Here is a 22,151-nt window from a genome sequence, read left to right on the forward strand (position 1 = left end):
TCCTTATCCAAAGGAGCGCAGGTTAAAGACATATCACCCTTACTTACCAAAAATAGTCTTCAAACATTTGGATATGGTCATGCCACTGCTCGATGACAATGGGAAAATACCACCAAGAGACACTGATTTAATATAGGATACTCTTCAATAACTCATGTATTTGCCTTAAAAAAATCTTATCTTTCCCACCTCTGAGAAAGATGCAATGAAAGACTGGCCTGGATCTCCATCTGCCTTTCTGGAGTTCACAGGGCGGGAACGGGCAGGTGGCCCAGCTCATCCCGTGACGTCTCTGACAGAACCCTTCTGCCAGTCTCACTCACCCCTAACTTTGGGTTCCTCATCCCTCTCCAATCAAGTCTTGCCTTTATAACTGTGACTTTATCAGGGTCTTTGGCCCACGTCATGCTCCAATATTCTTGACCACTGTCTAGAACGCGGCCTTCTGTTGATGGCAACACTTTCTGGAATGAATGCCAATATGCCCCCTCGTAGCACAAACGAAGGCAGTCGACTGACAGACCACCCATGGCCTTGCTGATTTTCTATTACCTAATCGCCCCGGCTCTTCAGTGTTCTATCCTGGCTCAATACTCTGTCCTATAAATAAATAGCTTTTATGTAACCAAATAATTCATCACTTTGTTTAGTCATTCTTGGTCTGGCCCAACTACTGAACCCCTATGTTTGCCACCCCAGAATTGAGGGTAAAAGGGAGTGACATTATGACAATGAGAAGGTAAAGAGTCTGGCTACCACACTGACCATTATCACACTGATGGTGATACTGACATTCACGCCCAGGGATGCTTGTGCAGGGAACCAACAACAGTCTTGCCCAAAGGCCAGATGTGATCCTGACAAGCAGTAGTAGCAACTGAGTACCAGCTCAAAACATAAATAGTGACCCCAGCACTGTCTCTGCTCGGTCTACTATTTTCTTCAAGTCATTAAACTTTATGAGCCTCAGTTTCCTCATCAGGGAATTGGGCTAAATATTTTAAAATTTGTCATATTTTAAATTATTTTACATTTTGTCACTATACTTATATTTTTATATTCTATCCTACACACCTACATTTATGGAAAAGAAACCTTGTTTTTCTATGACTACTTAAGACATTAGCTCAATACTGCAAACTAGTTCCTTAGCCTCCTAAATAGTAAGGAAGATGCTTTAAAACCCCCTTCCCTATATCCAGTGAAGATCCCACAGACAACAGAAGAATACCAGGAGTTACATGAGAGATTACAGTTTCTTCAAAAGTTCTCAGGAAACTGAAATACACGCGGGCACAATAATGGAATAATTAAGAAGATTGAAAGAGGTGATTTTAGCCTTGAATCAAGGTAGCACTGACTAACTCAGAAAGTGAAAAAAATATATCAAGGGGGAAATCTATAAAGAAATTCCTCATTCTGAGTTAATATTAGTAAACAGCCAGGAAGAACGAAGACAAACGGGCGAAAGGAGAAGCCCAAAGATTCCACAACTACCTGAAGAGGACAGCTTTATGCAGTAAATTAAGACGGGCATACTGTACGCAGCAGGGAAACGGATTACGGGTAGTTGAGCTATGTCTCTATAATCAATGTTTATTATATCTATGAGTTTAATATTGAAACAGGTTAAATGCAGCTATTGGCACAGAGAAGTCTACTGATAGTTACAAGGCATGCTGTACCGCACTCGAGAGTCCAAATTACAACTTGAGTGTTGATTCGGGGGTAATAACACTGCACCCCTAAACGTGCAGTTTTCACACTGCTGCGTGTTCATCAACAAAGAGTAGATTGTACGTCTTGTTTCTCACCCTACGGACCATACGGAATTGCGTGTTAGACCGAAGCTTTCCTGTTTGTCCAAAACCCAGAGAAAAACCTCCTTAGGGCTGTGGACAGAAACACCAGCAATTGGGTTGCTGGTACGTAACTTATCTTGAAGCAGGTTTAGCTGATAAAGACGGAATCAGGGAGAAACTGCACATGGCTAGGATTCCTTCTTCCCTCTCACACATCACTAATTAAAGACCAAGAGTACACCAGGACATCACCAGCCCCTCTCTCACGGCCTAACACTCAGGCTCGGTCGGTACGAAGCCTGTCCGGTGGTGGGCGGGCGAGTCCTGCTTCTCGGGGCACACGGCCCTGTGCACGGAGCCGGAGCCCACCTTGCTGCGGGGTGGGCGCGTGTGCACAGCAGCGTGACAGCGACGGTGGGACGGCCCCTTCTGTCGGGGCGCCCCTCTTGCAGGCGAGTTCCCTTCTCACTCGGTATCTGTCTGGCAGGCAGGCTGCCACGTTGGGGGCCACCCAACAGCCAGGGGCCGATGCCGCCCGCCGACAGCCAGGCAGACGGCCCCACGGCCCCGTGGCTAACTAGCCCTGGGAGAGAACGCTGGCCCCAGCGAGCCTTGAAACGGCTCAAATCAGCTCCCCTGTAATCTCGGGAGAAGCCTGAAGCCAGAACAACCCAGTTAACTGACTCTTTACCCAGAGAGACTATGCGAGAGAAATATGTCTGCTGTTTTAAGCCGATAAGTTTTAGGGTAGATTGTTACACAACAGGTAACCACCATCGCCCCTTGAACAACATGGATGGGTTGGAACTGCGTGGGTCCACTTCTATTGTGGATTTTCTTTTCAGTCATACACTGAAATAATTTTGGGAGATTTGCAACAATTTGAAAAAACTAGCAAATTAAGTAGCCGTGAAATGTGGAAAAAATTAAGAACGAGTTAGGCATGCCATGAGTGCATGACATATATGTAGAAACTAGTCTACTTGATCATTCCCTACCACAAAATATACACAAATTATAAAAAGTTAAAATTATTCAAAACTGTGCACACACCGACCGCACATGGTGCCATTCACAGGCAAGAGAAATGTAAAGAGAGATGCAGAATTAAATCATAACTGCACAATATTAACCACAGCACACATCCTATAATCCTATCATAAGTTCTAGCTACCTGCTGTTTTATCAAATGGCTGCTTTATTATCAATGCATGAATTGCCGTATCTGTCAATAAATATGAATTTTTTACATTATCTTTTCATTTTTGATGTCTACTATTAGTAATACCTATAATGTCTATAGTGTTTTGTACCATATACGACAGTGTTGATGTAGGCACCAACAGAGCGATGATTCATCTTATAAACAGAAGGTGTACACTTATGTTACTGTAATGTACATGCATTTTCTCTCCCTTATGATTTTCTTAATAACATTTGCTTTTCTCTAGCCTACCTTCTTGTAAGGTTACAGTATATAATACACACAGCCTACAAAATATGTTTTAATTGACTCTGTGTTATCAGCAAGGCTTCTGATCAGCAGCAGGTTATTAGTCATTAAGATTTGGGGGAGTCAGAAGCAAGGCGAATTTTGGACGGCGCACAGCATCAGCGCCCATAACTTCTGCAGTGTTTAAGGTCAGGGCATTAAGTATCCTGTTTAAAAGCTGACAAATCAAATACTTCATATTTCAGTGTTCTAAGAAATTAAGCAGGCAAACCAATTTAAAATTTTGATTGGTCAGATAAACCTGGACTGCTTCTGTCAATCAAAGATGTACCTATTGAGGAAACTAGCTTGTATGAGTAAATGCTGGTTACAACAGCCACTGTATAACTTTATGATTTTAACAAACCTTTGGCATTTTCTATTTCTTTTTTATATATTTTTTGTTTGTTTAACTTTCTCCATTAGAGTCCCAGTTTCGGCTTCACTGAGACCCAGACCAGGTGGGAGAAAGGAAAGGGAAGTGACTATAACCTCCTTTAATTTGTAGCAGAGCAGCTTAAAGACTGTTTAAATGGGAGATAATGGCTTATACGCATTGTGTGAAATGCCGCATTAACTTGTCCTCATTATCGGCATTATCAGAACCGTGGCTAACGTCCGCCAGGGCCTCTGTCGGGCACATTAGCTCTATCAGACATCATCAATACCCCGGCAGGGACAGAGCCAGAAACTTCCAAAGCAGTTCGTTCTCATCGATACGTGAGAACGTGGACTGTACTGTATTGACTCACAGCTCTGCGATGGAGGAGTCAGAAGATGCAGCTTACTCTCCTTTCAAAATCAAACCTTAACAAATAATAAATTAGCTCTTGAGGTTAAAAAAGTAAAGCAGAAAATGTAAGAGAAATTCATCAAAAGAGAGCAATTCAAATTTTTCTTTTATCCCTGACTTCGTCTTACTGCATTCGGAAATTAAAAAGCTGGTTTCCCCGTATCTCCTGTTAGTTCCCCATCCAGGACAGGAGTGACCACCAGATCGGCGAGCCGGCAGCTTTCACGGGAGGAGGAAAGCCACATCTGACCGGATCTCCAGCCTGTTTCCGAGTCTGCCTGGCTCTGCCTCTCCTGCTGTTCTTCGGCTCCCGAAAATATCGTTCATGTCTATGAATCTGTAAAGCCCTGTACTGGAGGTAAGGCTGAGGGCTTCCCACCCCAGTGCGGCGGGGGTGCGCAGTTAATGGGAAGTGAGAACGGGGAAGGAGCAGAAACGGGCCAATCTTAAAGTAATTGAGCGTGAATGTCAAGCCCTGACTTGGGAACAATCTTCACTTGCTGACGGGAAGTCTGATCAGCTGGTGGGCAGAGGGGTGTACGCGGAGCTCCGTGCACTGCCAGCCCCGGGGGTGTCCATCGGGGCAGCCTCGACTTTCGGACACGGCACCTTTGCTTCCCTGCCCGGAATCATATTGTCCCTTTCCCCTTCTCTTTCCTTCTTTTCCTCCCTGCCTTCAAAAGGGTTCCTCTCTCTTCAGTATGATTTTATCTCATCCATCCCCAAGCCTTATAAAGAATTTAAAGTTTTACTATTTCACTTCCTGCTGTTTCTTGTAAAAATGTGTAATTTGCTAATGCCAGTTCAGAATAACACAGAGTAACACAATGCTGTGGCTAGAATTGCTGACCCTATAGTTTTCATTTTTAAAACTCTGCACAGTCCTTTAAAGCAAGTGAAGGCTTGAATAATTAATCACTATAATACTCCTATGAGTCTTCTATCCTTCTCAGTTAGATCATTTGTATGTTCCTCCTTAGTGGCAAGGATCCCTGGAAGACTCCCACAACAGCAGTAACAAAATGAACATCTTAAGCTGTATATTACTGTTAATTTCAAGTTGTAATGAATAGTTTTATTCAGAACAGGGAAATAATAGTTTCAAACATCTAAATAGTAAAAGAAAAAAAACTGTGGTCCTATAATTATGCATTTTTGTGAAAATTCATTTACAAAGATTTTTTACTAGTTTACAATGCAAAAAGTGCACACAAATGTCAATCAATTGGGAATTGGTTAAGTAAAATACAGTACGCTCATTAAATAAAAGTAGAAGTGATCTGTGAAAAATGTATAACAACTAACGAGGATGTAGGCATGTATTAAATTAGCCTAACCCCTGGCTGGTTTGGCTCAGTGGATTGAGCGTCGGCCTGCGAGCTAAGCGTCGCTGGTTCGATCTTCCAGTCAGGGCACATCAGAGAAGGAAAACTCTGACTCCAAAAAACCTCCGCTGCCTTGCGGCATACCTCTTCAGGGGAAAGGCTAAGGGAGTAAACCCCGACAGAAAATCCGGAGCCGGAGTCCCTAAGGCGGTTTGACGTTGTAGTCAACACCGGCAACTCCTGCGGCGCACCTGAAGCCAAGCTGTATTGACTCCATCTTTCCCTTGGACCCTTCAGCTGCGAAGAGAGGGGGGGTCTGCTGCATGGGCAACAGCAGACCCTCCATATCACCCTGCCCAGGCTCTGTAGCTTCAGCTTCACTGGAGAGGACACTCCAGCGTCATCGCAAGATGTCGATTCAACACGGGAGGAGACAGATACCGTGTCACTCCCGAGTCGGACTGCACAGCCATTCTCGGTGGTGCAGATAGACTCTTAAGAAGCTACACCATCGTCTCTCGAGACGGACGGCTGCCGATGACGACGATTAAATTAGCCTATAAACTATAAACTTATGTAAAATAGATGTGCTTAAGGTCCCCAGCATTAATGCTTATCTGATGGTTACAATTTCTACAATCGTATTTCTAGTTGTCATTTAAAAAAATTCCATTTGAATGTGTATTACAGTTGCTATAAAATTTTTATAAAATGACCCATGAGTTGAGTCTCAAGCCCTACTCATACACCAAGGAACCCAGAGAGAACATACGAAAAGCAATCAGCAATCATATGAGAAACAGGTTAAGTATAAAAGTGTCGATGGCTTACCTTAGCAGCATAGTAGTCTCTAACTTCAGGTCGAATAGAATCAAAGTCTCCACTGATGAATTCAGGCAGAAAGCTGAAAGAAAGAACACTAAATTAACTAAGACTACTTACTTGGTAACCTTTAAAACTATGATTATATAAGGACCGGAGAGAGAACTAATGTACTCGGAAGGGAAAAGAAACCGAGAGTCTATTCTTACAGTGAACGGGATGTCAAACTTATACTCCTGCTTACAACCTAGTATGACGAGGGGAGGGCGGAGGGGGAGGAACCCCACATAACCAATTAATTCATCAACTTAGTCAACTGTCAGTCAGTATTTATCATGCTTCAAAAAATAAAGAAGATTGTTGTTTTAAAAACCTCCCAGGTCAACGACCCTAAAACCAAGCCTCGATCTTTGTCTATCACCTTCTACACATAGTCTAACCTTTGTATTATTGGCCCCTCACAGAAGTTCAGGAATGTCAGCAGCTTGGAATAGAACAAACGAGGAGGGTTAGGCATTCTTTGCAGACGAGTGAGTTCAAAGCCATTTTCCAAATACCCTACTGACCTATTTCTAGGAACAGGAATCTTTTAGGTAGTCTGAAATACTACAAAGGTCACGGTTACGAACTAGAGGGAGCAGGTTCCCAAAAGCAATCTTTCTAATTCTATCACAATTACGTCATTTCTCCTCTTCTCTGCCCTTTTTATTTCCCCAAGCTCATTTCAGAGAGCTTACCTTACTCTGACTGCTTAAGCCATCCTTTCTTTCTTTCTCTTTCTTTCTTTCCTTTTTTCACACAGCACCTCTTCATGACCTGGTAGAATTTCTTCCCACGTAAAGCACCTGCCTGTGGAGGAGTGAACTTCTCCGGATTTCTCAGTGCTCCTGCAGGAAGCCCGAGCCTCCAGAGCCACTAGAACGTATAGTTGTATATGTTTTAAAGAAGGGACTGTCTGCTATACGTCGTCCAGAAATCGTCTATACCTACCATGAGAATCAGATCTGTAGCTGTTTATGTAATTAATTGTTCTGATTCGTAAGAATAGTAACACTTCTGTATGTCTTCTCCAGAGGGCCAACTCATTACATAATGGACTAGGTCCCCAGGTAAAGGGAGACAGACGGGCACGTTCTCTTCCTGGATATTATACGTCAAAGCAGATAAAGCCCCAGAACTTGGAGACATCTCTGGGCCATAAAAGCCAAGATACAGGAGACTCCCTGGCTCCTACAGAGATTTTTACTGATGATGAATATGAAAAGCCCACTACTAACATCGTTCTTTTGTATAATTTTTCCAAGTTCTTAACTCAATTAGAAATATTACTTGATACGTCTAACCTAATCTCACTAATCTGCATTGGACCAATGCTTCTTTGAGCTGTGGCTTCCTAGGTCTGAACGGTCAGAGCAAGTTCTAGCTCACATTTCCTGAGGCACCTGTCGCCATGGTACCTGGCCGTTCTAAGGGGCGCTTATTGGGAATGACACTTCACAGGTGCAGAGGCATGACATAAAAGGCAGTGCACAGGGGAAGGTTATTTTTCAGAGCTCTTTGGGGACAACTGTACATAGCAACTGACTAAGGGTCTACAGATTTGTGTCGCCACTGATCCCATATCTGTCTCCTGCTGAGACAGACCAGACCAGCACTCCTCTTCCCGGCATCCTCAATCTGTGGGCACTGACTTGCTGCTTCTAAAAGGTGTTCCAAACTCTCTGAAAATGGTGCAGGCTCCTGTATATTTACACCCGACTCTTACAGGACCTGCCACCCACGCTTGACCAAGTAAGAGTTCAGAAAGGACGGATGTTTCCGAGACAGAGCTGAGGTAAAACGACATCCCCGCGAGCCCTCCACATACAGGATGTTTAGCTCACCTCATCAAACATTCATTAACTATATACTGCATGGGCCTCACTGCAGATACAGAAGTTGTCACAGCCCCAAAAGGTTTCGAGTCTCAGTGTGTGTATTACAGGGCACAGTCACCAACACTACAAGTCCCATACAGACGGCTACAGAAGGACCCGAATGGGGTGGGGGAGGGAGGAGAGGGTTGGGGGGCACATGGTGCCCTGGGGTGGTAAACACCTAGCCATGTTTATAGAACCTAACAGGGTGGAAGTCTTCAGTGCTCAGTGGAATTCTAAATCACAGTTTAGAAAGTAAGTCTACATTTTTAACTTCATGATTTTTTCATTCGTGTTTCTTTCATTTAAAGATTAATGTCCCCTTGTCATCATTCAAGTTCCCCTGCCCTGACTTTCTCAGGCTGTCTTCTACGTCCCAGGATATATAATGCCCAGAGGGAAGCATGTAAGACATATACACACAGGCACAGATATGGACATATACATACACTGTATGTACACCCACGATGATTTTCTTAGGTAGTAAAGTGTTTTCTGTTGTATTTTAAATATCCTTTCTGAGCGATTTCAGCCTGTCCCTGAACTCTCCGGCTCTAGAGGCCAAACTGAAGTCTTCAGGACTGCGGCCTCCAACAGCGCGCAGATCCCTGGTCCACGGCTGCACGGGATAGCTCAGAGCCCTTCGCGGCATAACTGCCACTGGACAGTCCCCACAAAATGTGCTGACCAGCCCTGGCTTAACTTGAGCTCCAGCTGTCCCTTTTCTGCGCCCTGACAACAGGAAGGCTGCAGCTGGCTCCGGGGCAACGGCATCTTCAACGCAAATCTCAGGGCCTGGAATGCAGTGTGAGCAAATCACACCCCGTCTTGCTGCCGGAGTTATTCTGCTTATTCTCGGTCCGATGATATAAAACCAAAGTGTGACTAGCAAGGACACCATGCAGGAGGCATCTAGGTGTGTGTGTGCGCAAGCATGCATGTATACGCATTCACGTAAACATACATGGGAAAGTCACAGTTAATTATATCTGGGTGTGCATAGATACACACATAGAAACTCACGCATGGTATAACGTGATTGCTCTCAATATTTGCTTTTTAACACAGCAATCAAATAATATATTGAAGATAAGCCCAAAAATGTGTGTGATGAAAAACTTGGCTCTAAAAGCACATGAATGAGTGCTGAAACAATTCAATTCTTTTTTTTTTTTTTTAAATAAGTAAAATTAAAGGAGCAATGTATTACATAAAACTTTTGACAGATGACCCAGGCTTCTCTTAAAAATCTTCTGCAGGTAATTTACTTCCGAAGACCCCATACACAGGGCAGGAGAGGAAAAGGGGTTTGTCTCAAACATGCTGTATGAAATGGCCTCGCTATAAAGAACAAGGCCTCTGATTAAATTTAGTTCTAAACTGACGTTCTGCAGTGCCTGAAAATGATCTCACACTAAAAATTTATTGTGACTCCACACGTGATCTGACAAACACCGCATCTCTGCATGCACATCCCCCCCAAACCCCGGAATGATTCAGAGCTATGCGTGGACAACGTTGAGATTTCTGATTTATAGCATTTGATAACCAACAGACTCAAATATATCACTAAACGAATCCAATCAATAATTCAAGATAAATATGTCCTCAGAGTTTGTTGTGCAGAGTTCTTTAATACCAAGACTCGCGAGTATAAATTTTCATTTAAATGTGCTAATCATTTTTGCCTTCCATCATTTTGATTTAAAGACCAAATAATGTTGACCTGCTTACAGACTTCAGTAATTTGATTTCATAAATACTTTTAATAGAAACTGGCCAAAGCAGGCGACTGAATGTTGCGTAAGGCTAGGTTTATAAAAATCAAGCTAAACCAAAGACGTCTGGTTTTCCTTACCCAAAGCGCGTACTTGATTCCTTCCTATACAAGGTGGGCAAAAGGAGGTCTGCAGTTGTTTGTGTGGAGAAAGACATGCAGGTGAAAACAGCTTTAGTGACTCAAGAGAACGTCACCGCGGCCCAGGAAGCCTCCTTGTGCCCACCCTGTATATGTTACAGCGTACTGAAAGCGCCGTTTTTGACTATGCCATTAAATGCTTGGACGTTACTTAAAACAAATCTAAGTCACTGAGAAAACAAGAGCCACAGGTAGACTGAAATCAGCCGTCACATACATTATTGGAGTTCATCAGGATCACAGTGTAGGTGCGGATCCTTAACACGGACTTATTTCACGAAAATTTCCTATTTATTGTCTTATCCCATTCAACCTAACACTGTTGAGCGAGCTTTTACAGAATCTTCACTAAAATACAGCCAAAACAGGCTTTATATTTGAGCCTCTGCTACTATTATACAACCTCTAGGGATCAGTTGACAACCTTGATTTTTGGGGGGGGCGGAGGGGGTTCTAAAAGAACTAATGTTCCTCCCAAAGACACACTTGAAAGCGGTAACAGATTCCAGCTAAAAGGGCAATTCTTAAGAATCACCCATCAACTGTACTGAATAAACAGAACTACAGCGCGCCATGCAATGAACACTTCTCAGCACGGAAAAGGGACAAAACCACTGATGTAACAACATGGGGGAAGCTCAAAAGCATTCACTCAATAAGTGAAAAAGTCAGACACGGGAGACCATCCTCCCAGCTTCTCCAAATCTTTTCTAACCAGCCCAGACAGCACATGTCCTCGCCAGGACTTCGCTGAATCCTCCAGGAGGAGAGCTCTCTCCTTGAACTGTCAGACATGACGCCACTGCAGCCCTAGGAAGGGGCATTACTTGGCCAGGCGCCTCAGAACAATCGAGTCACAGAAGCAGATTCTGAGTCCTGACCTACCTGAGAGTCCTGCATGCCCTCTCACCACCCGACTCCCAGCCTGGGGTGGGGGAGGGGAAGGGGGGGAGGGAGGGGCGGGGCTGGAGTCACCTGCAGTGGAATGGATGGAGCGAATCTCTTACTCACAGGTAGACTGAGGGACGAGGCACTGATCTCTCCGAGGCTGTATCAGATTGTTGTTGCCAGATGCCTGCTTTAATGACACTGATGAAGCCTTTGGAAGCTAATTTTTAACAGCTACCCTCCCACATTATTTAGTTATTTAAGTTATATTTTGGAATTGGTTTAGGGGACAGAGTTAGTTTTAGAGTTAGGAGCTACAGCAGGCACCCTCTCTTCCCACTCGATCGCTCTGAAAAGTGGTATTGATTTACTAATGAGAAAGGAGCAAGAATGTATAAAGCGAGCAAGTGTGAAATCGTAACCATGAGGGAATGAATGGAGAGGAAGGGGAAGGCGAGGAGGACTCTCACTGCTCTGTTCGGGCCCCGTGGGCGCTCCCGACCCCGCCACCATCGCTGCGCACTTAACCGAACGCTCCTTCACGTGAACTCAGGGGAATTCTTCTGGGGCTCATCTATCACATTAAACAGAAAAGCAACTCCTGAACACCCGAGCTGACCCAGAACCATGTTTCTGTAAAAGTATCTTCTGCAGGACCTTACATTTAAGAGGTTATATTCACCAATTACACTGAGAAAATGGACCTAAAAATAATACTCGCCTCCATTTCAAATTCCTACGCTCTAATAGCACCAAAATTCACAGCAGTATCTTAGACTGTTGTCCTGATGGGCCTGAGAGTCTCTAAGTCCCACAGAGTCACAATTATAAAAACCTCCCATACTCAGCACTGATATTCACGCTGCTCTCAAAATACCAACGAATTTCAAGACAAGGATCTGTTTCATGGCAAGAGGCCCATTTAGATAGAAATTAGAACGCACGGCCATTCTACAAATAAAGTGGAACTTATTCTACACATGATTTCAGACAAAACGTGTAATCTTTTTAGATGTAAGACACTGGTTTATACACACTAATAAGATACATAATTATCGAAATTTTCTTCTCTACAGCAAGATACTACTAACAACTGATATTATAGCTTAGAAATTCCTGGTTGAAAAGAAAACAGCTTAGTCTTTGTGACATTTCTGCTAAGATATTAATGAAAAATCACTGATTCAGTAAATTCATGGATGCTCGTTAGGGTTCTAGATATTACGAGGCATGCAGGGAAGATGCATTACGTCCGCCTGCTTGAAGGGGTTCACCACGCCGAAATCAGATACACCTGCCCATAGGTAATCACAAGATAAAATGAGAAAGTAAGTAATTATCAAGGATTATGCAAAGTTAAGGAGCCATCGATCACTAGAAATTTATAACCCAGTAGAGGATGTACGCCTTCGCAGCTCTAATTCAAGGTGACAGGAACCTAACCCTGTGATGCACAGGTGTTATCGCAGTGGAAGAGATGCCACACACACCCCCACCCCGGCTGGAAGGGGAGGGCATCCCGGGGAGCAGGCAGCATTTCAGCTGAGCGGGCTGCCCCGGGAAGGCCAGCACGTGCTGTCGGACCACCTGAGCGCCGGGACAGCCCGGGGTCTGTCACCACTGATGGCTCGGGCGGATGGCAGACGACGGGACTGGACAGCGGGCAGTACCGCGCCACTGCGTGTAGCAGAGGACCGGCCTGGGCAGGGCCTGCACCCAGGCGGTGAAGAGAAGGCTTTGGGGGGGCGAGGGGGCAGGGAGGAGGCGGGAGGTCAGGCAGGGCTGCAGAGTGAGCGAGAGTCGCCCCCTGATTCTCCTGGTAATGAACTCGGAGTTTACAGGAAGCGAGGGACAGCCTCCCCTCGTCTGGACCAAGCGTCTGTCCTCCGAGCCTCCTCTGTCACAGAACCTGTCACGCTGAGCTAGAATCTTCTCCGTGCGCGCCCTACACCCTGTCGTCCTGAAGACTAACTTCCCCTCCACCGCTGCTGCCCTGTAAGCTTCCTGAGGGCAGGAGCTGTGTGTGATGCGGTCACGATCAGGGTCCGACCACAGACGGATTCTGGAAGTGCCTGAATGCACGACGCGTTAATGCCACACTCCTCCTTCTGCCACGCGTTGTTCTGGAGGCCCTGTCTCAGGCCACTCCTCTCTCTCTTCTTCATTTTTTGACATTCCGGTCAGTTTACCTTAACTTTCTAATACATTATGGTTTACAAATGTTTACGTATCTTTTAAGGCATTATTTTTAAAAAGGAACGATCAACATACGGCCAAACCACTTTGTTGTACCCTCAATTCTGTGAGTCCGGTTTGCTTCTGAACAAGCCTTACTCTCTTGTCTGCGATGCCACCCCTTCCCCCCCTCCCCACCACCAGGGTGGCCATCATTCTCCTCTAAGAACCTACAACAGTCTTTCCTGATCCTTTTTCAGGTTCAGAGAACTACCCAAAAGGTCCATATGCTCAAAATTCAACATATGATGATTCTATTTCACCTCACAATAAAAGAACAACATTTAAGACTTCTTAATGTGAAAAGAACCACCAGCTAAACAGAGGTCACTTTCAGGGCTGAAACAAGGAGGCACACAAGGGTGTGGTGGCGTGAATGCACCCGCAGAATCGGACCTGAGGCCGGCGCGAAGTTTGCCCCCAGCGCTCTCCCTCCGCTACTGTCTGCATCCGCCCACCTGCCATCCTACATGTGTCTTCAACTGGGGATGATTTTCAAAACATTCACGTTTCATCGCATAATTTTAAGTATTACAATGTAGATATGTACACAATAAATAAACGAGTAAGAACCAGCAAAGCAGGGGTCCACGAACCATACTTGGCTTTTTAAAACACATGAGTATTGTCTTCCTTTTTCCTTGTGAAGCCTTTAGGTTAAAAATACGACGACTAGGAATCATGTTTAGTTGCCTGTATCCAATTAAGTTTCACAAGTTAGGGTTTGGATCTCCTAAGATTTATTGCAAAGGTTTAGTTCCACGTGAGCGGTTAGCTCCACTTAACTCCCTATCAGAGATGCAGAAACTCAGCCCTTTCCCGGGCCAGCCACCCCTCCAAGTATCAGAGTAGGAATCATGGCAACTCTATTATTACAACTAGGAAGTCAACGAAAAGTATCTTTTCTTATGGAACATTTTCATTTATGAACAAATGGCTATTAGAGAAACCATATAAATCTTCTTAGAAGACTTCCAGAAGACTACTTATAAACGGGTTAAGAAATATTGAAAATGATTATTTTGAAATTGAGCAAAAAGAACAGTACTCACTTCCCCAACCTAGGGATCTGCTTTGCTTTTACATGTGGATTAGTTTTCTGTATTTTCTTTCTTCTTTGTGTCTGGCCCAATCCAGTAAAAGCCATCAGCACAGAAGTATTGTTTTCCACAAGTGTTCTAGATGGTCCTTACGATCAAGGAGGAGCTGGGAAGCACTGTGTAGTATCCCTCCTCAGCTCTTGCTTACATAATTATGTTCACGAGCTACACCTCCCATCAGAGAAACAGTTCTCAGTCCTAGATCACCTGCCAGCAAGCAAGCTTCAGCCGGGAACAAATATCACCCAATCCATCGTCTCAGCCTCGTGGGCATTACGCTTGTCCCCGAATTAAGTAGGCACGTCTTGTAACACATACTTGAGTCCTTTTTCACACGCAGTCCATCTCAAGCTTTACTGAACACAGTGAGAGGAATCCACTCAGTTAAAAACGAATGAAGCACCGAATGTGGCGAATTTAAGTAGTTTCCTAGGCTGTTACTATCGCTGTATTCTTTGATAAAGCACTCAGTCCCTAGACGTAGCAGGCCTAATCTCAAAGGAGACAGGCCTTCCTCCTACAAGCAAACAGCTGCTCTCCCGGGGCAGCTCCAATTTCAGAAACCTGGCGTTAAAAAATCCGATGCCGTCAAGATGTGTTTTACATCATTTCAAAATACATGTCCTTAATTCACACTTATGGTTATTGCATCATAATATTTTCATTTTAGTTTTTGCAGCACAGGGGTGATTTCTCCATCTTTAAACATCTCATTTCATTTAACACCATATGATAGAAGTGAAACTAAATTTCATAGCTGGTCTACTTATAGCTAGACTATAAATTCTTGTGTTTGTCAAGAGGTTGAAGGATAAACATGCTGCTAATGAGCTAGACGTAAAATTCGCTTTCATCGAAGTATCCCTTCTTCTGAAAAGAGCTCACCATGCCGAGATCAGGAAAGCCAGACAGCACAGATAACAAGTCACTGAATAAATTATTCATCGCCTAGAATATACACGAGTGTCTGTAACCCAGAAGTAACTAAGAGTAAATTGTACTGATCTTTACTCAACACTAAATATAAAAATCCCCCATCTTCTACAACAGAACATGTATTTTGTTTGTAGAAGACCAGTTTTCTTTCCTTTAAATTGCATAACAACTCCAATTACCATAGAAGTTGTATTTTAGTTCATGTCCGAAAGCTTCGCAAACAGCGATATTTGATAAAGCTGCTGACTGAGGATTCTGAAGTAGCAGAATGGGTTTTTTTCGTTAAGACTACGACTGGCCCAGCTCTGAGAGAGACCGTGCAAAGCCCCGCAGCACGGGGAAGCACCCGTCTCTAGCCGAGATGCTGAGACGGCTCTCCATTCACTCTGAAGGAAGGGGACCCGTTCCACGCAGCAGAAGGCATGGCCCACAGACAGCTCACCTCTCCCTCGTTCCTTCCGTGACGTCATATAAGCGATTGGCGCCTCCGTCAGCACAGGCTCGGAGAAGAGCTGCAAACAGGAAAAAACAGAGCGTGTGAACACAGGAAGCCGAGAGCACTGGCTTCCACATGGGAAATGCTGAAGAACAGGCACTCAGGCACACACGCCCCGAGTCACATGCCCGGCGACATCATGTCCCACCCCGCCAGCAAGGGTTGTGGTTCGATTTCCTGTTAGGGCACAAACCTAGGTTGTGGGTTCAATTCCTAGTTGGGGCATGTGTGAGAGGCAACCAATTGATGGTTTTTTTCCTTACATCAATGTTTCTCTCTCTCTTTCTCTAAAATCGATAAACATAGCCTTGGGTGAGGATTAAAACAAAAATAGAGTCTACAAAGCCTTGCGTTTGCCAGAAAAGTAAAGCCTGACATCTAAGATGTACATCTTATTTTGGCAATTACTGACAATGCACAGTTCCTTATAAGGAAAGGCACCCAAATTCAGATTAAGCCACAAAGATCACTTGCAGAAGATTACAGAATGTTCTGCACATTTTAAAAAATCTCAAAATCATCCAAATCTAAAATGGAGAGATCATCTCACAGATAAAATATGGCTTAGAAACAGATGGTAAACTGTTAATAATACCCCCAGACTATACAAATGATTCTCTGTAAACAAAGCTAACAAGGACATGGGATCCTTTTATATAAAAAGTGATTCGCTGAACAATACGAAGATCTAAGAAATAGCTTTTAGTGGCTAAGATGATGAAACAGAATAACCCATCAATTTTTCGCAGTGTGTTATTTTCCAAGATCAGTTGAAGTCAACATTTACAACCAATTACGTGCCAGGCCTTACCTGCAACAGAAAACATGAAAACCAAACAGATCTAGTCCTCCAGGCTCACGCTAGAGTAGAAAAAAAGAAACAAGCAAATACATGCGCAGTGTACTGTAGACCCTAATGAGCGCTCTAACGAGAGCAGTAAGACGCAGGGGGACGGGGAGGGAAGGAGAGAGGAATGTCCGTGGACGAGCCTGTAACACTGCGCACTGCCAGTCTGGTTCGGCTACGGTCAGTGTTACTTTTACCTACAAAACCTTTCTCCAATGCCTGTTCCTGCCATACCCAGATTTCAATGGACACTTTAGAATAGTTTACGAAAAGAGGGATGACTAAATCAGAGGAAGGAGATTTGTCCACATTTATTCCTGTCTTAAATGCAAAGAGAGCCAAAATATCCATGATGAAATTTCTAGACTGTCCTCTCTTTACCTAGAGGTTGGGGTGCAATCTGTCTAAAAGGAACAAGTGCCAGTCTGTCCCTAAAACTACTTTTTAACAAAGTTTGATAAAATGATGTATTCTAAACACATTTAAAACTTTATTAAAAATGTTTTAGCTAGTTCAAAATGTTCTCCACATACACACTTAAATAAAACTGCATTTGAAAAATAAAAAATCCTTAAAGCATATCATAAATTATGTTGGCATAAATTCACTGATACCATTTTGAAAAAGGAAGGGAAAAACGCCACTGTTAATGAAAGTGACCAATAAAAGAACCAAAAGTAAGATGGCACTCTTTAATAAAATATTCTTGGTAAGTCACAATGAATCAGCCTCAAAAATATGCTCACTCCATCATCATTTAAATTGTTCCAAGCTTTAACGAATAGAAGTTACTGCATGAGTTATTTTTTAATGTAAAAATTACCTTGGCTTCCTTGGCAAATTTTTTGCAGACCTGTCACATACTATGACTTCAATGGTTGAGCAATGATTTACTCTGCATCAGGCTGATAAACAGCTGAAGACTAACATGCATGAAAATCTCTACAAACGTTTACATAATGGCACTACCAATAAATATATTAAAGGCAACTCCCCCCCCCCCCCGGCATAATGGAAGTTAATGTGACAGACATGAAGAGTTTCAATCACAATACAGGTTAATTGGCTATTTCATTAATTTCCCCTGAAAAAGCTAGATGGATACAATCTGACTTTCTGCAAAACAGACCATTAAATTAGTTCCAAGCATTAAGGCAGAATAAAAAATAAAGTAAAATTAAATACTTTTCAGTTTTAGTTAACTGAAAGAACAGCAGATACAGGAGATTTCGATTCTAGTTCAGACCAAGTACTTACTAGTCCGATCACTCTGAGCTAATCCCAAGAGAGCTGATTCTAATGCAAAATGAAGATTATTACATATGTTTTACCAGATTCACAAAGTCTTTCAGAGACTGGAGAGCGTGGGGAAACAAACTCTCTTAGCATCGCAGTGCTGAGGCTACAACACTGAGGACAGCCTGGCAGATACAGATCTTGAGAACGGGTGAGAGGAAGACGCGACGGGAAGTAATGAACTTGGCTGGGAGCCTGCTGCAGAGCCCAGGGAGACAGTGCCTCGGATGGAGTTTGTAGCCTGTAAGGAGGGGAAACGCCACGTGTGTCAGGGCGTACCTGGGAGGAGGACGGGACTGGATTGGCTAAGACACTGCGCAGGAGGGCTGTGAAAAGCAGTCAGAGACGCCCCTTGGGTTCCTGTCGTGAGCGACAAGCAAACATGGCCCTCTCTACAGCGGGCGTGGGGCCAGGGCGCCAGGATTAGAGCCGAGGTTCGCTTGGCAACGAAGTTGCTGCTACACAGCAAGCCTCCGCGGGGCACGTGAGATGCTCAGGGAAGCACGCTGAAGTTCAAGGGTGAAACAGCAGAGGCTCAGAACCTGGACCACCAGCTCCCCCAGGGACAATCACACACGTGGCTTTTCCGATGCAACAGGACCACAGTCAGGGCCACAGAGCTGCTCATACCTGCGGACCCAGGAACCATGCCGAGCGCTAACCTCGGGTCTTACTGAAAACAAAACAAAACAAAAAAAACAAACAAAAAACAGAAAACAAGCTGAGATCCTACGAGAACTTTTAAATATTACTGTCACTTTTACTGACTTCAGCATCCTGGAGAAAACAGTTTGCCTTCGGTCTCCATTGGGTCCCATCAAAGGATACCAGGCAGAAGGTGAACCAGAGGAGGACACTTGTGGAAGTGACTGAAGAGAGAAAATTACAGCGGCTGCAGTGACGGAGGGGGGACGGCGGAGGGCAGAAACGGCGGAAAGGGCTCAGTGGAAGGGCAAGCTGGAAATCCTCCCTCCTACGTGGCCTTGACATTCACCACGAAGCCCCCTGAAAGGGGGCTGGAGACGGCCGCACAAGGAAGGGGTCCCACTTGGCAGTAACCTGTGGACGCCACCTGATGGGGGTGCCAGGGGAAGCCGACCAAAGGGAAGGTGACGACCACAACAGACCCCAGGCACTGCAGGAAAGACTGGGTGCTGCAAGGCGCCTGCCAGGAGAAAGACACGGCCCTGGAGAAGAAGCCCCGCCATCCAGCAATGCCCTCCCCACCCTCTGCTGATACCACAGAGCATTCTACCCACTGCAGAGGAGAAACTCGGGGACGGGCGGCTCTGTGGTCCCAGCGCAGGTCATGACGCCCGGTGCGGAGCTGGGAGGCAAAACATCGATGACTCTGGAAAGGTTATCTGACAGTCAGTGTCCGTTTATTCAGCTGGTCACATTAGGGTATTGTTTCAATACCCCAAGAAGGCTAAAGGGGTCCCTTCCTGCTTCCCCTTCCGCCGCACTCACTGTCTCCAGTCGGTCGCCCTCAGGCTGATGCCACCCGGCATGCACAGCCTCGGCAACTGCCTATCGCACTGACCTGAAATGCACCCCGGCCAAGCCAGCTTTAACAGACTCGGGTGACTCTAGATTTTAAAAAAACACTATTTATCTTAACTCATGAGGGTAGAAAAGGTCCTATGGGACACTGAGCGTATTAGGCATTTTCCCACGGGGTGCTAAAATTCTAGCCTGAAATACAGAGAACAAAGTAAATCTGGTTGTAAAGCGCACCGCTGTACCTGTGCCCGTCAGGGGCACTTCTCCACCTGCGTACCCTTAGCAGCAAAGGACCGGAATAATTCACGTGAAGTGTGCCGATAAAGAAAAATACCTCGTGTTTCTAATCGTAAATTTTTCCTTTCAAAAAATATATGGACCCGAAGGAGATCCTCTGAATGTATACAACATATAAATTTAGAACCACACATGAAGAACAAGATAACATTTCCATGACCTCCAAGGAGAATCGCCAGTTTTTATCATTCAGCTCTTTGTGTTACAAAAAAATGGCTTAAGATTTTATTCCCTAGACCCTAGATCTTGCTCTAATGACCAACCAAAAACTACAGCTGGTTTTATCGTCACAGTTTTTTAACTTCTGTATGGTATGCATTTGCACCAATGAACACGCGATAATATTGTGTAATGTGTGTTTAATTATTAAAAATATGATGTTCCAAAGTTCACTTTTATCCCTCAACATTATGTTGTTGAGGGAAAGTACAAATAGAGTTCCCTAGATTCACTTAACTCCTGTAGAGGGTTAACAAATGTGTCAAAAATATCTATCTGATCTCCTATGAACAGATGGTTGAGGGGGTTGGTATGTTTTTAGTATTTTTTAAAATGCTGCAAAGACCGTTTACATCCTCCTTGTGCACGTAGGAAACCTCACCTCAACAGTACTTCCCTAAGGGGGCCATCGCTGGGCCACTGAACCTGCTCGTGACCGTTTTCACCGCAGAAAACCGAAGCGCTGCCCAGACCGCACCGACTCACACCACCGCAGCGCTTTTACTGTTCAGTACCAAACTGGAATACAATTACTTTGGGGGAAGCATCTTAGTCTACCCGTACAAGCGAAAGGTGCTGACTGTCCGGCGCCCTGAGGCAGGGGTACCAGCTGGAAAGCACACCGGGATGGAGACTCGCGCCCTCTTATTTCTGCTGCCATCTGTCCCCTGCAATCAATCCTCGGCAACGTGTCTCTTCAAAGCTTGCCCCCACTGCGTTCTCCATCAGTCAGTGCGTCTTAGTTCTCTTACCAGGAGGCACAGATATATTAGTGACCAGCGCCCATCTATATAATAATCCCCCCGGTATATTTTGTTCACTTGTTCACTCGTTTGTACGCACAGACTGAATGAGCACCAACTGCAGCCAGAAATACAGCACAAGCCAGACACGGCCCCAGCCCTCCAGGGGACCGCCGTCTAGAACTACGCAGCGTGGGGACACCAGCCAGGGCGGGACTGAGCAGCTGAGGTGCGCTACAAGTGTAAAATAAACCCTGGAATTTTTTTAGGCTTGGTACAAAGAGAATATCAAACTTATCATCAATAATTTTCACACTGATTATATGCTGAGCTGGGAATATTCTGAACATACTGGGTTACATCGGACAGTACAGTTTCTCCTGCCTCTCTTTCACTTTTTAATGTGGCTATAAGAGATTTAAGTGCCTATCGGTGGCTCACAGCGCATTTATTTTAACGGGTCAAGAAGGTACGGACAAGTATAATAATGCAGCGAGATGATCCCGAAGTGGATTAACTGCCAAGCTCGCGGGAGCTCACAGGAAGGACAGAGCCACCTCAGCAAACCACGGGAGCAGAGACCACAAGTAACAAAACTAATGTCTTAATATTGCTTGAAAAGTGTGGATCTGCCAAGTGGAACAGGAAGAGGGAAGGGAAGCAGGCCACAGCGGGAGAGAGCAAACTCCCAGGTTAGCCGAGCCTGGGCTGGATCAGTCCCACTACCCTGGCAACCCTGGGCAAGGTCTGCCTTTTGATTTAGAATATCGACGATCATCGTTTTGTTACTCCTTCCTTGAACAACTTCGGATAACTTATTAGCTATGTCACGGTACCTATTACCTACTTCATACTTTCAGAATCGCCAAATCTAAAAACCAAGCAGTTGTGTCTACAGCATCCATGATCAGGGACTACAGGACCCAGAACAAAGCCTCCCTCGTCTGTTACACAGAGGAGCCCGCTACAGCCCAAAGGAAGGAGCCGCAGGTATTTTATACCTCTGGGGCTTTTGCAAGGGTCTTGACTCAAATCTACACGAGAACCCTTAGGATCACCATTTTATAGCAGTTTTTAAAAACACATAATACCATAACTAGCATTTCTCTGTTCTAAAGCCTATAGGTGACTTTTTTAAAAAATGTGAGACAAAATTGATGCAAAATTAGAATGCTAATTGGCTGGGTGAATGGAACAGTATGTCACACAAAGATAAGAGTAGGGATGCCTTTTATGTGTCCTAGTCCTACTCACGCACCAAGCATCCCTGAGAAACACTTTTATTCGTGTGAAAATAAAAATGAAATCGATGGGAGTGTAAAAAGAGCAAAAAGAAAAAACAGTGAGATTTGTTGTTAGATGGCAGTTTATAGCAGGATCTAAAAAAGAATTAATTTCAACAGCTGGAAATTACATTTGGCACAGGTTACAGAAATGTTGCTGCTGCTATTTGCAAACATGATGAATGGAGCCCAGCTTGCAAGCATGATGGATAAAAATAAATATTTCATTATGCAAAATGT

At 44.5% G+C, this 22,151-nt stretch overlaps 1 protein-coding gene across 1 annotated transcript in view; it reads right to left on the minus strand.

The window, feature by feature from the left end:
- Positions 1-22,151, minus strand: part of TPK1 (thiamin pyrophosphokinase 1) — a 201,320-nt gene that overhangs the window by 115,826 nt on the left and 63,343 nt on the right. The window contains exons 4-5 of the mRNA XM_090286846.1: positions 15,670-15,739; positions 6,244-6,316 (exon numbers count right to left, since the gene is read on the minus strand). Coding sequence (XP_090142972.1) covers positions 6,244-6,316; positions 15,670-15,739 — 143 coding nt within the window. The remainder of the gene's footprint in view (positions 1-6,243; positions 6,317-15,669; positions 15,740-22,151) is intronic.

This window comes from Furipterus horrens, unplaced genomic scaffold, assembly GCF_987537825.1.
Source record: "Furipterus horrens unplaced genomic scaffold, mFurHor1.1.pri manual_scaffold_9, whole genome shotgun sequence".
Taxonomy (NCBI): Eukaryota; Metazoa; Chordata; class Mammalia; order Chiroptera; family Furipteridae; genus Furipterus; species Furipterus horrens.